The sequence below is a fragment of the Melospiza melodia genome, chromosome 10, assembly GCF_035770615.1.
Source record: "Melospiza melodia melodia isolate bMelMel2 chromosome 10, bMelMel2.pri, whole genome shotgun sequence".
Classification (NCBI taxonomy): Eukaryota; Metazoa; Chordata; class Aves; order Passeriformes; family Passerellidae; genus Melospiza; species Melospiza melodia.
Window position 1 is genome coordinate 22,633,211 of NC_086203.1, and position 15,854 is coordinate 22,649,064.

The window sequence follows — 15,854 nt, forward strand, 5'->3', positions numbered from 1 at the left end:
ATCTGGTTTGATTTGCCTCTGTGGCTGCTGCCATCAGTGTTTGGATTCCTTTGCCACCCTATGAGAACATTGTGCCACCCCTTGGATGTGACCCAGGGTGTTCAGGGGCAGCTGCTGAGCTGGAGCCCATTCGTGGGGCTGATGGTGATGCTCTGTCTGAGCAGAGGCTCTGGGCCCTGCAGGTCCCTTGCAGTGAGAGGAGATGCCACAGCCATGGGCAGCACCTGTGAGAGCTCATTCTGCTGCCTGAGACCTTCAGCACCTTGCTGCCAGCTCCAGCACTCAGGGACCACTTCTGGTCCCACTGGGGAGCTGCCCCAGGGGCTTCTCCTGGAGGATTTGTGCCCTGTGTCTTGTGTTGTCAGCCTCAGAGCATTTTGGGGGTGTGACTGCAGTCTCAAAGTAGTTATCTGTCCTTGCTTTTAGAGTATCGCTGCCAGGGTTTGGTGTTTTCTTTGTCCCTGCTGATCTGTAGGTAGATTTGCAGTAGAAAAACATTCATCTAGAGTCTTCTGTTCTGCTTCACTAAAGGAGAAGTGTCACATCTTGGGGCTTTAGATGAGAAATGTCATCAGATGGATGGTGGGTTTTGGTCAGTGAAGTTGTGCTTTCCTTTATCACATTTTGTGCTATGATTTTGTTCCCCATTCTGTACTAGATTCCTACTAAGCTAAAAGAGGCATTGAAAATCTCCAAGGAATGCATAGAAAAGCGATTAACAGAGGAACAGAAATTGGTAATGTCTACATTTCTTTATTTCCTACAGACATTTAATTTCCCCTTATCACTTTTACATGCAGAAAGTGAGTTTCACTCAAAAGTGATTCTGAATAATAAAGATTTTCACCAGCAAATTTGCTTTCCCAAAAATGCAATGTCAGGAGTTGTATAACAGCTGTTGACTGTATGGCATTTCACTGTTTTAAGAGTTGCAGTTTCACAGGTAGTGGCTCCCAAGTTAGAGGATCATTTTAACTTCAGTACAAGTCTCCATCCTCTACCAGAAACAGTAAAGGAAAAACTAGAAATGAAAAAGGGAATCCAAACATACAAAGTGACTACAATGTGTTTTCTTGTAGCTCAAACATTGTTTTCAAACATTTGAGATCTTACTGTAGTCTTTTTCTGTTTTTTCTTTAATTTTGCAGATTCACCAGCACAGAAGGCTGACAAGAGCTCAATCTCATCATGGCTCTGAAGAAGAAAAAAAGAAAAGGAAGATCTTGGCACGAAAAGTAAGCAGTCTTTAAATAGGTTTCTCCCACAGAAAAAGATGTGTTTGTTTTTGTAATGTTTACCATGCACAGGTTTAGCCATATGTACATGACTCTACTCCTTCCTCTGTTTTTCTGCGCTACTTCCTGGTTGTTTTCACTTCTTTAGCTAAGGAATAGATTTACTAAAATGTTTAAATTACAGTGGTAGCAGACTTGCTTATTGGTGCAGGCTGTTTGAGGCTGCTGAACAAACCAGTCCTGGTCAGCAGCTCAGACCCAGAGGAGCTGCTCTGCTCTGTCCCACTCCTGGGGAGGGGTTGGAGCCTGCAGCACTGTCTGTGTTCCTCTTCTTTCCTGGGAGGGGTGTGTGTGCCAGTTTCCTTCCTTTCCCTTGTGGTCAGAGGGCACTGCAGCTCCCTGGGCCTGGCTGGAGATGTTTGAGCTCAGAGCAGCCTTGCAGCTGCTGTAACCACATCAGTGTGTGCTGGCTATGGGGAGGGGATGCTGAGCATTGAAAGGCATTGTGTGAGACAGTGGGGGGCTGTTACAGATCTGTGTGTCAGTTCAGTCCTTACCTTTCATAGAAAGTGATTATTCATTCCTAACTTCCATTTCCTCTGCTCCCTTTTGTAGAAGTCAAAACGTTCTGCCAATGAAAGTGGGGAAGAACACTCAGCCAAATACAGCAACTCAAATAACTCAGGTAACTACAGAGAGGGGAATTTGCTCCTACACAGCTGTGTCAGTTTTTCTGTTGTTCCTGTCATCTTCTGTCTGAAAGATTTGGGATTACCAACACTTTACAAAGTCTGGTACCACTATTTTGGGTATTTAATAATAAGTAAATGGAGGGCTTAAAAATATTGTTGATGATATATTTTCAGTTGCCAAATTTAAAGTAATGTCTCCTCTCTTCTGTGCCCCATTCCTCAAAAAAATGATCAGTCTCTTCATTCTGTTTGATATTTGAGCTGAATAACAACAACATCCATTACTTGGGCCATCAAATAATGCAGTCTTCAGGGAGACTCTCTGGTGATCTGTGTTACATAGTAAGGTGTTAAGATGAACGAGAAAATTATGTGCTAAATTGCTGCTTCAGTGCCAAATTTCAAAACAACAGAGCCTTTGAAAAATTTTCATTTAGTTAAAAGGTGTGGTTGGTACTATGGAACAAACAGATTACCAGAGTTGATTGGCTTGGCTAAAATGTGTCCAAAAGCAGCTTGTTGTGGAGTACAGCACTGACTGAAAATCCTCTCTTAGGGTGATGGGGTGCCACCCATGCATTGGCACAGCTCATAAGGTGAACAGAATTTGTGTGCTGTATCCAACAGCCTAAGCAGCAGAAATGTTTCCCACTGAGAAATGCTGAGTGCATTTCCTATGCCTTTGGGGCTTCTCTCATACTCTGCACTGTAGAGCCACTGTTGCTATGGGTGGGTGCATTTCCCAAGGTGTGGAAGCAGGACTGGATTTTCAGTCAATAACCTTGGCCTGCTCCCAGCACTCTGCCTTGTCTGTGTTGAGCTGCCATGCCACAGCTGTAGTTACCTGACTGTTGTTTTATTCAGCAGGCTCTGGGGCCAGTTCTCCTTTAACATCTCCATCATCCCCCACTCCGCCCTCCACAGCAGGTATGTTCAACAATCATTACAGTTTTTAGCTTTTTTATGTTGTTTTTTACTCCCCTCTGCCCTCAGTGGTGGTGTTATTCCCAAGGATGATCAGATGATGGTTTTCAAGGATGGAACACGGAGATGTCAGTTACCTTGTGGCAGCCTGAGTGTGGGCTTGTGCTCTCTTTTGAGGGTCACAGAGAGCCTTTTTGTAACTATAACCTTTCTGAGATACACAGGATATGATTTACCCAGGGTGGACCTGCTTGCTTTGAAGTCTGTGTTACTCCAGGCCTACCCACATTGCAAATTTCCAGGCATTTTCTGGGCCTCATGGTGCAGCATGCAGTTGTTCTGGCGTTAATGGTCTGCTGACTCTGAAATACTGCTTTGTTCATCCCATGTTTCTTTGTTCTTTTTGTTCCTGTACTGCTGTGATTTATTTTCAGGAATTTTAGGTGTGACAAATTCAGTGACTTAAGCTTCATAAATCTCCTCAGTTCTGCTACACTCCATTGATAACCCAGTAGAGTTTGTAGAAACAAATCTAGAAACAAGACTGATTTGGGTTAAAAATAGTATCTTTATTATTTTTGGACAGTTCTGTTTTTCAGTTTGCACTTTCTGTGCAGAGAGTTTTGCTAATGTTTAAGACAGGGGTGGGAAGTGGGAATCTGCTTGAGTGGGCAATAGAAATGCTCTGAATGTTTAATTACAAATCTGAATATTGAGCAGTAGTGGATATGCTTCAGTCTGAATGACTGGAAGAGGAGCACTGGCCAATATTAATTACAAAAGATGTTAACAGAATGCATTTCCAGAGAGGAAGTCACCATTTTTTATGGTGACTCCTGCCATAGGATTTCTAGTCCCAGGAACTTTCTCCACAGCACAACTCATTAACCAAAGCAATGCAATCAAATTTGTCTTTGCTGTGGATAGTCTTTCAAAGGACACTGCAGTCTGTGTGATGTAATTCAAATCAGTCATGCTGAAACTCAAATTAGTAATTTCTCCTTCAAGTTGAGGGCATGGGAAGTGTGTATTGTAGGAACTAACTTCCCAGTTAGCTTAAGCAAGATAATGACTGTTACTGTGTTGCACAGTAACACTGCTATTGCACTGACTGTGGTCTGGAGAATTTGTTGCCAGTTCTGCCAGGGCTTCCATAAGGAAGTAGCTGAAATGTGGCTCCAAAATGGACAGATGTTTAGAAAGCATTTTTCCCCTATAAAACTACTGTTTAGTTATGTTCTGACTCAGACTTGCTGGAACTTGGTTGAAAGCTTTCTCAAGTTTTAAGCATGGGATGCAGGTTTATGTGCAGATATGGGTCAAAATAGCACAGGTTTGTGCTTGTCTCAGTTCAGAGCATATTGTCACAGTGTGTTTGTTGGTCATCTTGTGCCAGTGTGCTCCTGGTGACTTGTGGGGGTCACCCCTGTGTGACAAGGTGCTGGTGGCCCTGCTTGTCCTCACACTGGGGCTTGCTTTAGTGAGCTGATGGCTGGGTGCTGTTTATGAGGTGTAAAGCCAAGTGTCACATTTTCAGGAATGCTTTTGTGAGTAGAATTCATAGAAGAAATTTCAGATATTAATTCTGAGAGAAAACTAGATTTTTTTTCACCAGCAGTGTTGTAGTTTTAGCTGTTCTAGGCAAGTCTGCTTTTACTGCCATGAGGAGAGACACACTGGTCCCATGGTAGGATTTTGTTTGTGACAAGTCATGCATCTGCAGCTTGCATTTCTCTCTTCTGATTTCCTTGTATTACTAAGGATATTTACCTCTGTACCAAAACTGCTTGTGGGTGTCAGTGTGATGAGATGATTCTCAAAAAGGCATTGAGGCTTTCAGTCTGTCTGTCTGTCTGGTTTGGAATGGCTGTGTTGGAACTGGGGCCTCTCAAAGCATCCTGCTGATACAATACCATGACAAAACTAAGGCTGGTGAGGAAAAGTGCCCTCAAGAGAAGCTTTGCTCCCATCCTGGCCTGTAACTCTTCATGCATGGTGTGGTGTGTGAAGAGAGAGACACTGACCAAAGGGGAAGGGCTCCAGGCTCCTGCCCTGGGGAAGGAACCCTGGGGAAGGAACCTCCTGCAGGGGTTTCTCATGTGTTGAGAGGTTCTTTGTCTCTGCACAAAGGCATTGAGAGGCTTGGCTTGCAGCAGAGAGCTTGGGAGAGTGGATGGAAACCAGGAATAAAACCATGGTTGGCTTCTGCTGTGTGATGGCAGCTGCGGGGCTGAGAAAGGGGAAAGGTGCCTCTGGAGATGTTGGCTCTCATGGGCTGTTCTCACTGGTGAGAATGTTCTGGGCTGGTGGTGCTGCAGGTTTTTGGCTGAAGAACATTTGCAATACTTTGTTAGATCATGCAAGTGACTCTAATGTAACATCCTGTGTTTCTGACATTCTCCTGCTGTGGTTCTTTCCCCCCCCCCCCCCTCCCCAATTCTTTGCTCCTGCTGTGAAAATCTGTTCGTTTTCTTTGTGGCTGTGAGCAGTGGCTAGGATCAGAAGGGCTGCAGAACAGTGTGGTATGGGTTATTTAAAATTTCACTGAATATTTTCTAAATCAAATAAGTCCATAAGATACAGCAAGATCTCTTTCAACAGAGACAAATTTAGAGGGTGTCACTTTTGCTTCTCTGGACTTGCCTGCAGGAATAGTGAAAGAATTGTACTTAACAATCTTTTTCTGTGCCAGTTGTTCTGAATCCTTGAGTATGACGTGTTTCATTGGCACCCTTATGGTGCATCTTTCCTGCCCCTCACCTTCCTGTAAAACAGGTGGAATGCTTTAGGAAATGCTTTTCCTGGGTGTCTCTGACCACAGGTGTGAATACAGGTGTTGATACAGCGGGAAGTGTTTCTTGAACTGAATGGATTTCGTCTTCTGTGGCCAATCTTCCTGCAGATTTCTTTCTAAATCTCTCTAAATGCACTTTAATCCTGTGGAGCTTGAATTATGGCATGTGCAACTGAAAGCATGGATGTTGTATTTGTTATCAGGTATAATAATGCTTAGAGCATGGAAAATTGTTGTTCATTTTTCAGAATTGAGTGAAGTATTGTAAATGTAATATGAAATAGTCAATCTGCTGTCCTCATATTTGTCAGTGAGTAAGAATGTATTGACTTCTGTACTAACTTTTCAGCTAACAGTGTCTGTTTTTCCTACTTTGACATGAGAACTGGATGATTAACTTGTGTCCTCTCTCTTTCTCTGCTGTCTTCAATAGAGCATGCATCATTTTGAACGTGAATTTTCGGAAAAGTAAGCTAATGCTGATTTATCTCTTTAAAGATGCTCTGTTTCTGAATGGGAAAGTTGGATGCAAATCTTGAAGTTGCTTAGTATTGGGAGGGAATAGAAGAAAAAAAATCTGAATGTTCTTACAGATTATTTTAATGAAATACAGCATCTTTAAAAACTATCACTAAAATTATTTTCTTTGTTCACATCCCATTCTCAGCCAAGTTTTTAATGCTATTTGCACAATTGCTGTCACTTTAAATTCATAATTAAGTTTTTGTTTCAATTCAGGCATCAAGTTTACAGCATCTGATTTACTTCCTATTCCTTTTAACACACTCTTTTAACAAAAATGTCCCTGTAAAAACCCTTGGTAAGTTCTTGTTTGAGTGTTTTATTCTTACAACTGCATGAATGAATAAAATGTGTGTTTGCAGGCAACATCCTTCAATGTATGTAGTGGAAAGGCCTGGTGATAGCTAAGCACTTGTTTCAAATGTTTTTTCTAGTAAATACAGGAAAAGATTTCACTGTAGGGCAGAACAATTTCCTCTGTAGATGTAAATGTGTATGAATGCATGTGTATGAACTCAGATTTCTTTTGCACCATTCGTGTCAAGAAGGGAAGGGCAGCTTGGTGTTGGTTACCTGACTGAAGTGAATGGATTTGAAGATTTTTGAAGATTTCTTAATTAACAGGTTCAATATGTAAGGCTCATAGCTAGCCAGATGTCATTCTGAACCCTGAGTGTATTTATGTCTCACAGCAGAGCTCAAGTGTAAGGTGCAATTCTCTGTTAGCAGTCTCCCAAGAGTTCAACTGCAGCTCAATTTCAATAATAGTGAGTCCTGAGGAATTTAACAGATTTCCAGGAAGAAAGATGATCTCTGCCCCTACGTCCCTGTCTTTTCTACTCTTGTAAAATAACCAGACCAAAATTTGAAGATAGCATGTGGAATATTGGCCTACTAATACTTAGTGATCCAAGCATTTTGTGTCTTTTTTTGCCCTCTGGGTGTTGAACATGTGCCTTCTTTCACCACATTACCACTGTATTTGTATTCCCTGGCCACTGCTTTTGTGGTCATTCCCTATTGCATCTTGTACAACTCCTTGCATAGTCTCTTTCAGCCTCACCTTGCAATTCCTGACAAAAATCTTGTCTTTGTTCTCTGCAGTTCTTGCATCTCTTTGATGCATTTCTTTTATGATGAGCTGCTCTTGGTGCTTTCACAGCAGTTTGCATGATCTGTTTGGAGTTAGGTTGGTGCACCAGTCCTGCTCTGACCACTTCAACCACTAAATGAGTTCTTGGACTGCTCTTGGTCTTATTCTTCCTTTGGACAAGTGCCAAGTTTTTCTTTCCTGGCATCCATCCATAAGAGAAACAGGACTCTAATGCTGGGAATGTTTAGTCAGTATTTCTAACAGTAAATTGATGCACATCTTTGGCAAGTGTAAAAAGCAGGTTTGTATAAGTTAGAAGGCCCCACTATGTAATTTATTTCAGCTTGTGCTGTCATCCTGTGAAGTTTTGGTTACCTCAGAAAGCAGTTGATTCACATACAACAGGCAGGTTAAATTGTTTCAGTTGATCTCTGGCGTTTCTATTAGGACTCGAGTATTTCCTCTGGAAGGGAAGAGAGTGAAGATGAGCTCAATGTGTACTTCAATGCTTTGTTTTTACAGAAGGCTTTTGTGCCAATGAGAATTTCTCCTGCAGAGCTGGAAGTGCTACAATCACAGCACACATTAATGTACACTGCCAAAACTGGATGCTTTATGTGAATACTCAGCATTTTGAGCTTGCTCTCATATGGGAAAAGTCTTTCTTCAAAGACTGGTACCAATAGAAAATGAAGGAGTTTTGAATTATGTCTTTCATCTAGTGTAACTGCTTGTTTTAATAACAGCAGTTCTCTTTTTACTTTACTTGTTAGCCTAAAAACAATTGTTGATGAGGAATTGACAGACAAATGGAGCACAGAGAACTTTTGTCTGCTTTTTTTTCTGTAGTTGAGCTTTATCCTTCATCAAATCCCTTTTGAGTCTGAGTGGCATAATGTTACATAATTACTTGATATTTGCTCACTTCTACTTGATATTTGTTCACTTCAGGGACAACAGTCTCTTGGTTGCCTTCATGTTGTTTTCCTTGCCCAGTATCACAGCTCTTGCCATTTACCAGCATATTCCTCTTTGTAGGTCAGAGCTACTGGAAGCAAGTGTTACTAGGTGCCATTTGTCTCTTCAGTCTTCCTATGGCATAACTCATGATCTAGATTAGAGTTCAAATTCGCTGCTGAGCAGTACCAGGATATTAATCTTTATGTCCCTACTCCTTCCAGAACATGAGACAGGATGGCCCATTGTTATTTGCCTGGTGTAGCAGTGGTGTAGCAGCAGGGCTGCACAAGATCAGGGTGTTGGGAGAATGCCTGGGGTGAATGAGGGAATCCACTTGCCTGGCTCTGAAGTGCCAGGAGCAGCTCCCTGCAGGCCCCCACTGCTGGAGCAGCTGCACATTCCACTGTGGGCTCTGGCTCCCCAGGGAGTCAGGATGTGCAGGCTGAGGTTGGATGAGAAGCAGAAAGTGGATGTGGCAGGGACAGAGTACAAAGGTGGGAACAGGAGAGGCAGGCTGGAGGTGTGTGTGACAGTGTTGTGATTCATTCAGTCTGTCAAAACAACCATGTGTTACAACATATTTGGAGAAAGTCAAACAGAACTTTGGAAGTGTAAAACACTTCCAGAAAACTCTATCTGCAGTTAGTACTCTAAAAATGAAGTATAATCTGGCCAGGTGAAATGGTCATCACAGATACTACAGGGATGTGGTTCTTCATTCATAGGATTGTAAAGTGAGCTATGTAAGTAAGAACAGGAATTAAAATTTGCTTCTAGTCCTTGTTGCTGTTCATGTCCCACAGAACATGAACAGCCTCACTAGGGACAAGCAGGAGAAGCTGAACCTGGGAAGTCCCATTCAGTGATCCCTGTTTTCCTTGGTGCAAGATCACACCTGAGTCACGTTTTGCATCTGAGTCCTGAGGCCCTTCAGGCTTCATTTCAGAGGTATCTCAGATGCCATGACATCTCACCTGCAGATAGAGGGATTGGATCACTTTGGCATTTTCCATCTGTTCTGTTCTTCACACTCACTGGCATTCGAGGGATGACGGGACTAGTGCAGGACTGAGCAAGTCCAGCCACGCAGCCCCTGGGGCAGGACCTGCCTGGCATAACCAAACTCCACCTTCTCTCCCGAATGTCTCAGGAGCACCGTCCATCCCGCCAGCCCCGCCGCCGCCGCCCCCGCCGCCAGCAGCTCCGCCCCCGGGCTCAGAGGGGAGCGCGGAGGCGCCCCCGGCCCGGCCCGAGGTCAGCGCCAGCCGAGGAGCCCTGCTCAGCTCCATCCAGAACTTCCAGAAAGGAACCCTGAAGAAAACACAGACGTGCGACCACAGCGCCCCCAGGATCAGCTGAGGCCGCGGGTCACGGCAGGATTCAATTCCCTGTCCCCTCCTGAGCAGCACTGAGCACTGCAGCTCCCCTCTGCCCGGTTCCAGCACTGCCTGCCCGGGCTGCTGTGCCCCGCTGGGATGAGCACTCCGGTCTTTACTTGGCTGCAGGAACTGGGTTCTCCAGCTACAGCTTCAGGGGAACCGCAACTCCTCTGTAGCTGAACAAGAAATCTGAAATAGGAATGACCATGATGATGGTAAATTAATGCATTTTTCCTAGCTCCATTCCACCCCATTTTTCAAATTACAGGAATGTAGTTTTAGTCTGCTCAGTTTTTCAACTCTTTTCACGCACTTGTAACTCATCTTAATTCTTGCTGCATGGAGTCAACAATTTGTTTTACATAATCCAACCCTTGAAACATACTGCACAGGTGAGGGAACTGGAGAATTAAATCTTATTCCCACCATGTTTTGCTGGTGGAGTTAAAATGCTGTCTCATGAAGCTTGTTTAAATGGACATCCTACCTGCAACTCTAGGAGAAAGTGTTTTTAAATGAGGAAGCAGTTGAAGTGTGAGGTTATAGGGCACTGGGATGTTAATGTTGATTTAATTAAATGAAAAGTTACTTCAAGTTAATTCTATCATTTAAACTTTATTGCAAGATCCTTTTTGATTTAAAACCTTAAACAAATTGCACTTTAAAGGATTATAGATAATCCATTTTTTTAAATTCAAGTACATCAGTGTTTGTTACTATGCAGAGAATGTCTGTACAAAGTTTCATGTAACCTGTGATATTCATTTTTATTAAAATGTTAATGGAATTCCTTCAGCAGCATGTGGTGGGTATGTTCCAGTGGGATTCAACCTCCAAGCCAGACCTCCCAAGAACTGAGCAGCATCCTGCTAAAGGAAATACCCTGGGGACTGTTCCTGGCTCTGCAGAAATAGGACCCAACTCTTCTGCCTTACAGAAGATCCTCTGCCCCCATCTACCCGAGGGGCAGAGCAGCCCCTGCTGCACAGGCCCCTCCAGGCAGCTTTCCCTCTGTACCAGGAGCTGCTGAGGGAGGCCTGGCAGAGCTCCCTGGGATCTCCAAAGGCTGCTCTGAATGTGTCCCAGCTCTTCATACACACTCCACAGACCTGCTGCTTGGGCTCAGTGCAGCTGAATAAACTCATTTTGCATTGCAAGAGCTACAGGAAGAGTGTGCTGCTGTCAGCCCAGGTGAGGAGTTAAAAAAAAAAAAAAAAAAAGAAACCACAAAAAACTTGAATAGTAAAAGCAAAGCATCTGGGCATTTTTTTAATCACTGTTATGTGGCAGGTAGTAAAGAAAAATCAGGTATTGTTTCCCCTCATATCGTGGAAAGGTTCAGGATCTTTATTTGAGCTCTTGTACAGAAGCCTTTCTGCAAGTGCAGAGTGCTCTTCAAAGCAGACACAGCCAGCATCTCCTAAGCCAGCCCTGGGCTGCCACAGCCTCTGCTGCACTGAGGGCTGGGCTCCAGTGATCAGCCTGATCATTGCTCTCCAATGAGCCCTGCAACCACAGGCTCCTGCAGCTGTGCAGCATTCAAGGCCTGCTCCTGCCCTCTGCAGCTCTGCCCTCACTCACTGCTGCAGCAGCTTCAACACAGCTCCTCTGGCACTTACAAGCCAAGCAAAAGCAGAGGATTTCCCCTCATGCTGAGTTTACAACAGGGTTTCTCCACAAACAGCAGCACTGACCCAGCTGTACTGTTGAACAAGCAAGCATTACCACATGGTTGCAGACAGAAAGTGTGGCTTGGGGGGGTAACCCCATATAAATATTTTGGGAGGTCACTATACTTTCCCCACTGTACAAAAGATCATGGAGCTTATACAACAGAAATTATGCATACAACATGCCCAACACCAAGAATGCCTTGTAGAGCAGGATTTTAAAACATCTATTTACAACTTATATATTCAAAGCTTTTTTCACTGCAAATACTATATCCTTCACTTGAGGTATGCTGTTATCCTCTAAGATTTTTGCATAAGGCATGGGGACATCAGCACCGGTGACACGCACAGCTGGAGCATCCAGGTAGTTAAAGGCAGGCCCTGAAACAGAAGACAGTGTCAGGTTGCCAAGTACTATGCTTTTATGTTGATTCAATTTCTGAATCTTACTCTATTTATAAACAATTTTGTTCCTGTAGCTCTAATATTCCAGAAGGCAGTGTTCTGGCTTGTTTGTGTTCATGTACTCTGGGGTTTGGTCACCCACCCCGTGAAAATCTCCAGAGTACGACAGCTCCACTCCTCTGATGTAACTCTAACTCTGCTTTTGCCTGGCTTCATCAAGAACTATCAGGATTTAGAGTAGGGAATGAGATCAGTGTGCTGTGAAACTCAGTACCTTCCATGATCCTGGCACAGATTTCAGCTCCAACTCCAAACTGGGGCCAACCTCCTTCTACAGTGACCAGATGGTTTGTCTTGACCACGCTGGCTTCCACCGTCTCTATGTCCATCGGCCGAATGGTTCGCAGGTTTATCACCTGGGGAAAGGGAGAGGGTGAGCCTGGCAGTGCCCTGTGCCTGAGAGCTGTGCCCTGAGTGTGTGCCCTGAGAGCTGTGCCCTGTGCCCTGAGTGTGTGCCCTGAGCCTGGGAGCTGTGCCCTGTGCCCTGAGCCTGAGAGCTGTGCCCTGAGCCTGAGAGCTGTGAGCTGTGCCTGGGAGCTGTGCCCTGAGCCTGGGAGCTGTGCCCTGAGTGTGTGCCCTGAGCCTGAGAGCTGTGAGCTGTGCCCTGAGTGTGTGCCCTGAGCCTGAGAGCTGTGAGCTGTGCCTGAGAGCTGTGCCCTGAGTGTGTGCCCTGAGCCTGGGAGCTGTGCCCTGAGCCTGAGAGCTGTGAGCTGTGCCTGAGAGCTGTGCCCTGAGCCTGGCAGTGCCCTGAGCCTGGGAGCTGTGCCCTGAGTGTGTGCCCTGAGCCTGAGAGCTGTGAGCTGTGCCTGAGAGCTGTGCCCTGAGCCTGGCAGTGCCCTGAGCCTGGGAGCTGTCCCCTGGGAGCTGTGCCCTGAGCCTGTCACCCACCACTGCTTGGGTACAGGTACAGGGCCCCTCAGCACTTCCAGCTGTTCTGACTCCAAAGACAAGACTTAATAATTAATTTCTGACTCAGAAACATGAACAGCACGTGCTGTTAGGGCACTTGCAAGTATTAAGACTGTTGTAGGTAATACAGTGAAGTTTTGCAGAACTTGAACAAGTAGGTGCTACTTTTTCCCCTACTTTAGAGAAAGAGAAAAGTAACCCAAACCTCACTCACCTCACACTCTACACCTTCTTTAGAAAGTACAGCAGCTGCTTCCAAACAATGGCCAACAGGTCTCGAGTGTGCCACTAATGTAACATGAGTTCCTAGAACAAAAACAAGAGTAAGAAAAAACCTCTTGAGATTTAAAGCTTTTTTCCAGACTTCAGGCTCCTTGCAAGGTAGCATTAGGATTCACTTGTAAATTTTAGGTTCTTAGATTTATTTGAAATACCGAGCCCAGACATAGTATGAAGAGAGGAAGTACCATGTTAAGACACAAATTTTGCCCTTGAATCCAGGGAACTGAAGAGGTATTTAATATAGTTTTCAGATTATCCTATTCAAATATTCATATAATTCAGAGGTAAATTATGAAAAAGTGGGCAGAAACACTACAGTGATCTCTTTTTGCATTTTTGACCAAAATCACATACTTAGGTGAGGAAAAAGCTGTTTCAGCCATCACCTACCCAATCTGTACTACAGAACAAATCCTTTATGGAATCCTTTAGAAGGGTATGGTTTAAGCTGAGATATGGACAATCAGGTAATATTTCCTTGTAAGGGCAACAGAATATGAAACCACAACAGTGTATAAAAGAACATTTGAATACTTAACATTTGAAATACTTCTCTGTACCCTGAACAGATAAGTGGTTAAGAAAAGTCTCAAAGGATGTCAATTAATAAGGAAACAAATGCATTCTCAGCTTACCTTGCTTTTCTATTTTAGCTTTCCCAATGGGAACAACAAACTCCTTTGACTGTGCCTGTTCAGACATTTCAAAGGGAACACCATAGAGTAATTCACTTTCCAGCACCACAACTAGAAGGAAACATACTTGGGTTAGTATGCACAGCTGCAGGCACAGGCCTCCACTGACCATTAACAGTCCTGCAGCTCAAGACAGCAAACCCACCCAGGCAACAAGGGAGTGAGGACTGTTTGCAGAAAGAATTAAAAAAAAAGAGTAAATCTAAGTTTTTACTTCAATAATGAATTATTTAAAAAACTTCTACAACTACTCTGAAATGAGGTGAGCCATTTTACTTTTGGTACATGACTGTACAATCACTAGTTTTAGAAAGGTCTCATATTTTTAATTACTGTTTGTGAAAAAATAAAGTCAAAGGTTGCCCTGCTCTTGAATAAGGACATTCTGAATTTATAATTTGAATTTCATAATCTATAAAATTGAGTTACATAGGCACCATAAATGCAGGAATGTAATGTAATATAATAATTCTCCTAACTCATCTTCACCCTTTTTAACCCCTTTATGACAGATTTGCAAATACTCTCAGGTTTCCTGGCTGATACCAAGCTAGCACTAAAACAGTGCACCTGGCATCAGCACAAAATCAGTCTGCTGTTAGCATGGCAGCTAGTAAGGAAAAATCAGGTATTATTTCCCATCACATAGTGAAAAGGTTCAGGATTATTTCAGCTCTTTTACAGAAGCCTTTCTGCATGCTCAGAGTGCTCACCAAACCAGACACAGCCAACATCCCTTCACCCAGCCCTGAGCTGTGCCAGCCTCTCCTCAGAGTGAAAGATAAAAGCACAAATCCCTCTGTGTCTTTTTACATACCCTAAAACTGCAGTAAGCCAACCTTGAGTGCTCCAGGGTTTAACCAATCTTTGTTTTGTGGGTAAAACCAGCCATTCCTCCAGTGGGAGGTACTGCTATGAGCTGCTCGTGCCCACCTGGATTGTCATCCCGGATGGATGCTTTCAGCAGCCCTTTGGCATCCTCGGAGCTCCAGGGGCTGACGACTTTGAGGCCGGGGCAGTGGCCGTACCAGGCGGCGAAGCACTGCGAGTGCTGCGCGGCCACGCCCGCCGAGGCGCCGTTGGGGCCGCGGAACACGATGGGCACGGGGATGGAGCCGGCAGACATGTAGCAGGTCTTGGCAGCAGAGTTGATCACCTGATCGATCGCTTGCATCGAGAAGTTGAACGTCATGAATTCGCACACCGGTCTCAACCCTGCCTATTAAGTGTATTGAAATGTGGGTTTTGACATAAAAACGGTTCAATTTTTAAAACCAGAAGTAGAGGAATGCAAATGTACAAACCATAGCAGCACCGACAGCGATTCCTGCAAAGCCCATCTGAAAGAGAAGGGAACCAAGGGATAAGGACCAGGGAGCAGCTGATGGAGGGATCACCAGGGCAGGAGAGAAGGCAGCCTCACCTCAGATATCGGGGTGTCGATCACCCTTTTGTCGCCGTACTTCTTCCAGAGACCCCTGGAGATCTGCAGGGTAGGAGCAAGGAGTCAGGGCCCGCCTGAAGCCCCTTCCCGGGCCGCCAGCGTCTCCCGCATACCTTGTAGGCGCCATCGTACTGTGCCACCTCCTCGCCCAGCAGGAAGACGCGCTCGTCCCGCTCCAGCTCCTCATCCAGCGCCTGGTTCAGCGCGTCCCGCACCGTCACCTGCGAGACAGCGGCGGGCGGGCTGAGCGGGGACCGGCTCCTCAGTCACCTCAGCCCGGCGGCGCAGTCACCTCAACGCCCGCCCGCCCGGAGCCGGACCCTTCCCTGAGGGGGCAGCCCTCCCCGCTACCTGTATGGCGGCGGGCGCGGACAGGCGGAGGCCCCTGCGCTGCTGGAGCCGCTGGAGCGGGGCCCGGGCGCCGCTGCCGTGCGGGGCGAGGCGGGCGCCCAGCGCCAGGTGCCGCAGGGCCGCCGCAGCCGCCGCCATCTTGCCCGTGTCCTCTCGCCCTGGGCCGCCCGGCCCCGCCTCCCCGCGGCTCTCGCGAGAGGTTCCGCGGCGCGCGGGTGGCGGCGAGGAGCGCGCGGCCTTCTTGCGCCACTTCCGGCACCGGGGCCGTGCGGGGACCCCCGCGGGGCCGCGCGTGGCGCGCGCCCGAACGCCCCGCCCGCGGCCCCGGCCGGGCGCGCGCAGCCCCGCGGGGACGCGCCCGCGGGGACGGGCCGGAACCGCCGGGCGGCCCCTGGGCGGCGGGAACGCGCGTCCCGGCCGCGCCCGTCCGCCCCGC

General features: G+C 46.0%; 2 protein-coding genes across 12 annotated transcripts in view; one reads left to right on the forward strand and one right to left on the reverse strand.

The window, feature by feature from the left end:
• PXK (PX domain containing serine/threonine kinase like) overlaps positions 1-10,823 on the forward strand; it is a 33,489-nt gene extending 22,666 nt beyond the window's left edge. The window contains exons 14-19 of one of the 11 annotated variants that reach the window (XM_063164887.1): positions 659-736; positions 1,149-1,235; positions 1,851-1,920; positions 2,792-2,854; positions 6,384-6,465; positions 9,371-9,437. In XM_063164887.1, coding sequence (XP_063020957.1) covers positions 659-736; positions 1,149-1,235; positions 1,851-1,920; positions 2,792-2,854; positions 6,384-6,439 — 354 coding nt within the window. In that variant the 3' untranslated portion in view covers positions 6,440-6,465; positions 9,371-9,437. The other 10 variants (XM_063164888.1, XM_063164892.1, XM_063164891.1 and 7 more) reach the window with 10 other exon arrangements.
• Positions 10,824-10,834: 11 nt separating this feature from the next.
• On the reverse strand, positions 10,835-15,556 carry PDHB (pyruvate dehydrogenase E1 subunit beta). Its single transcript, XM_063164897.1, has 9 exons — positions 15,419-15,556; positions 15,181-15,288; positions 15,047-15,109; positions 14,928-14,963; positions 14,557-14,842; positions 13,564-13,674; positions 12,861-12,952; positions 11,952-12,093; positions 10,835-11,653 (listed from the first exon to the last, which is right to left on the reverse strand). Exons 1-9 carry the CDS (start codon positions 15,554-15,556, stop codon positions 11,508-11,510), a joined length of 1,122 nt encoding a protein of 373 aa, XP_063020967.1. The 3' UTR covers positions 10,835-11,507.
• Positions 15,557-15,854: the final 298 nt, after the last annotated feature.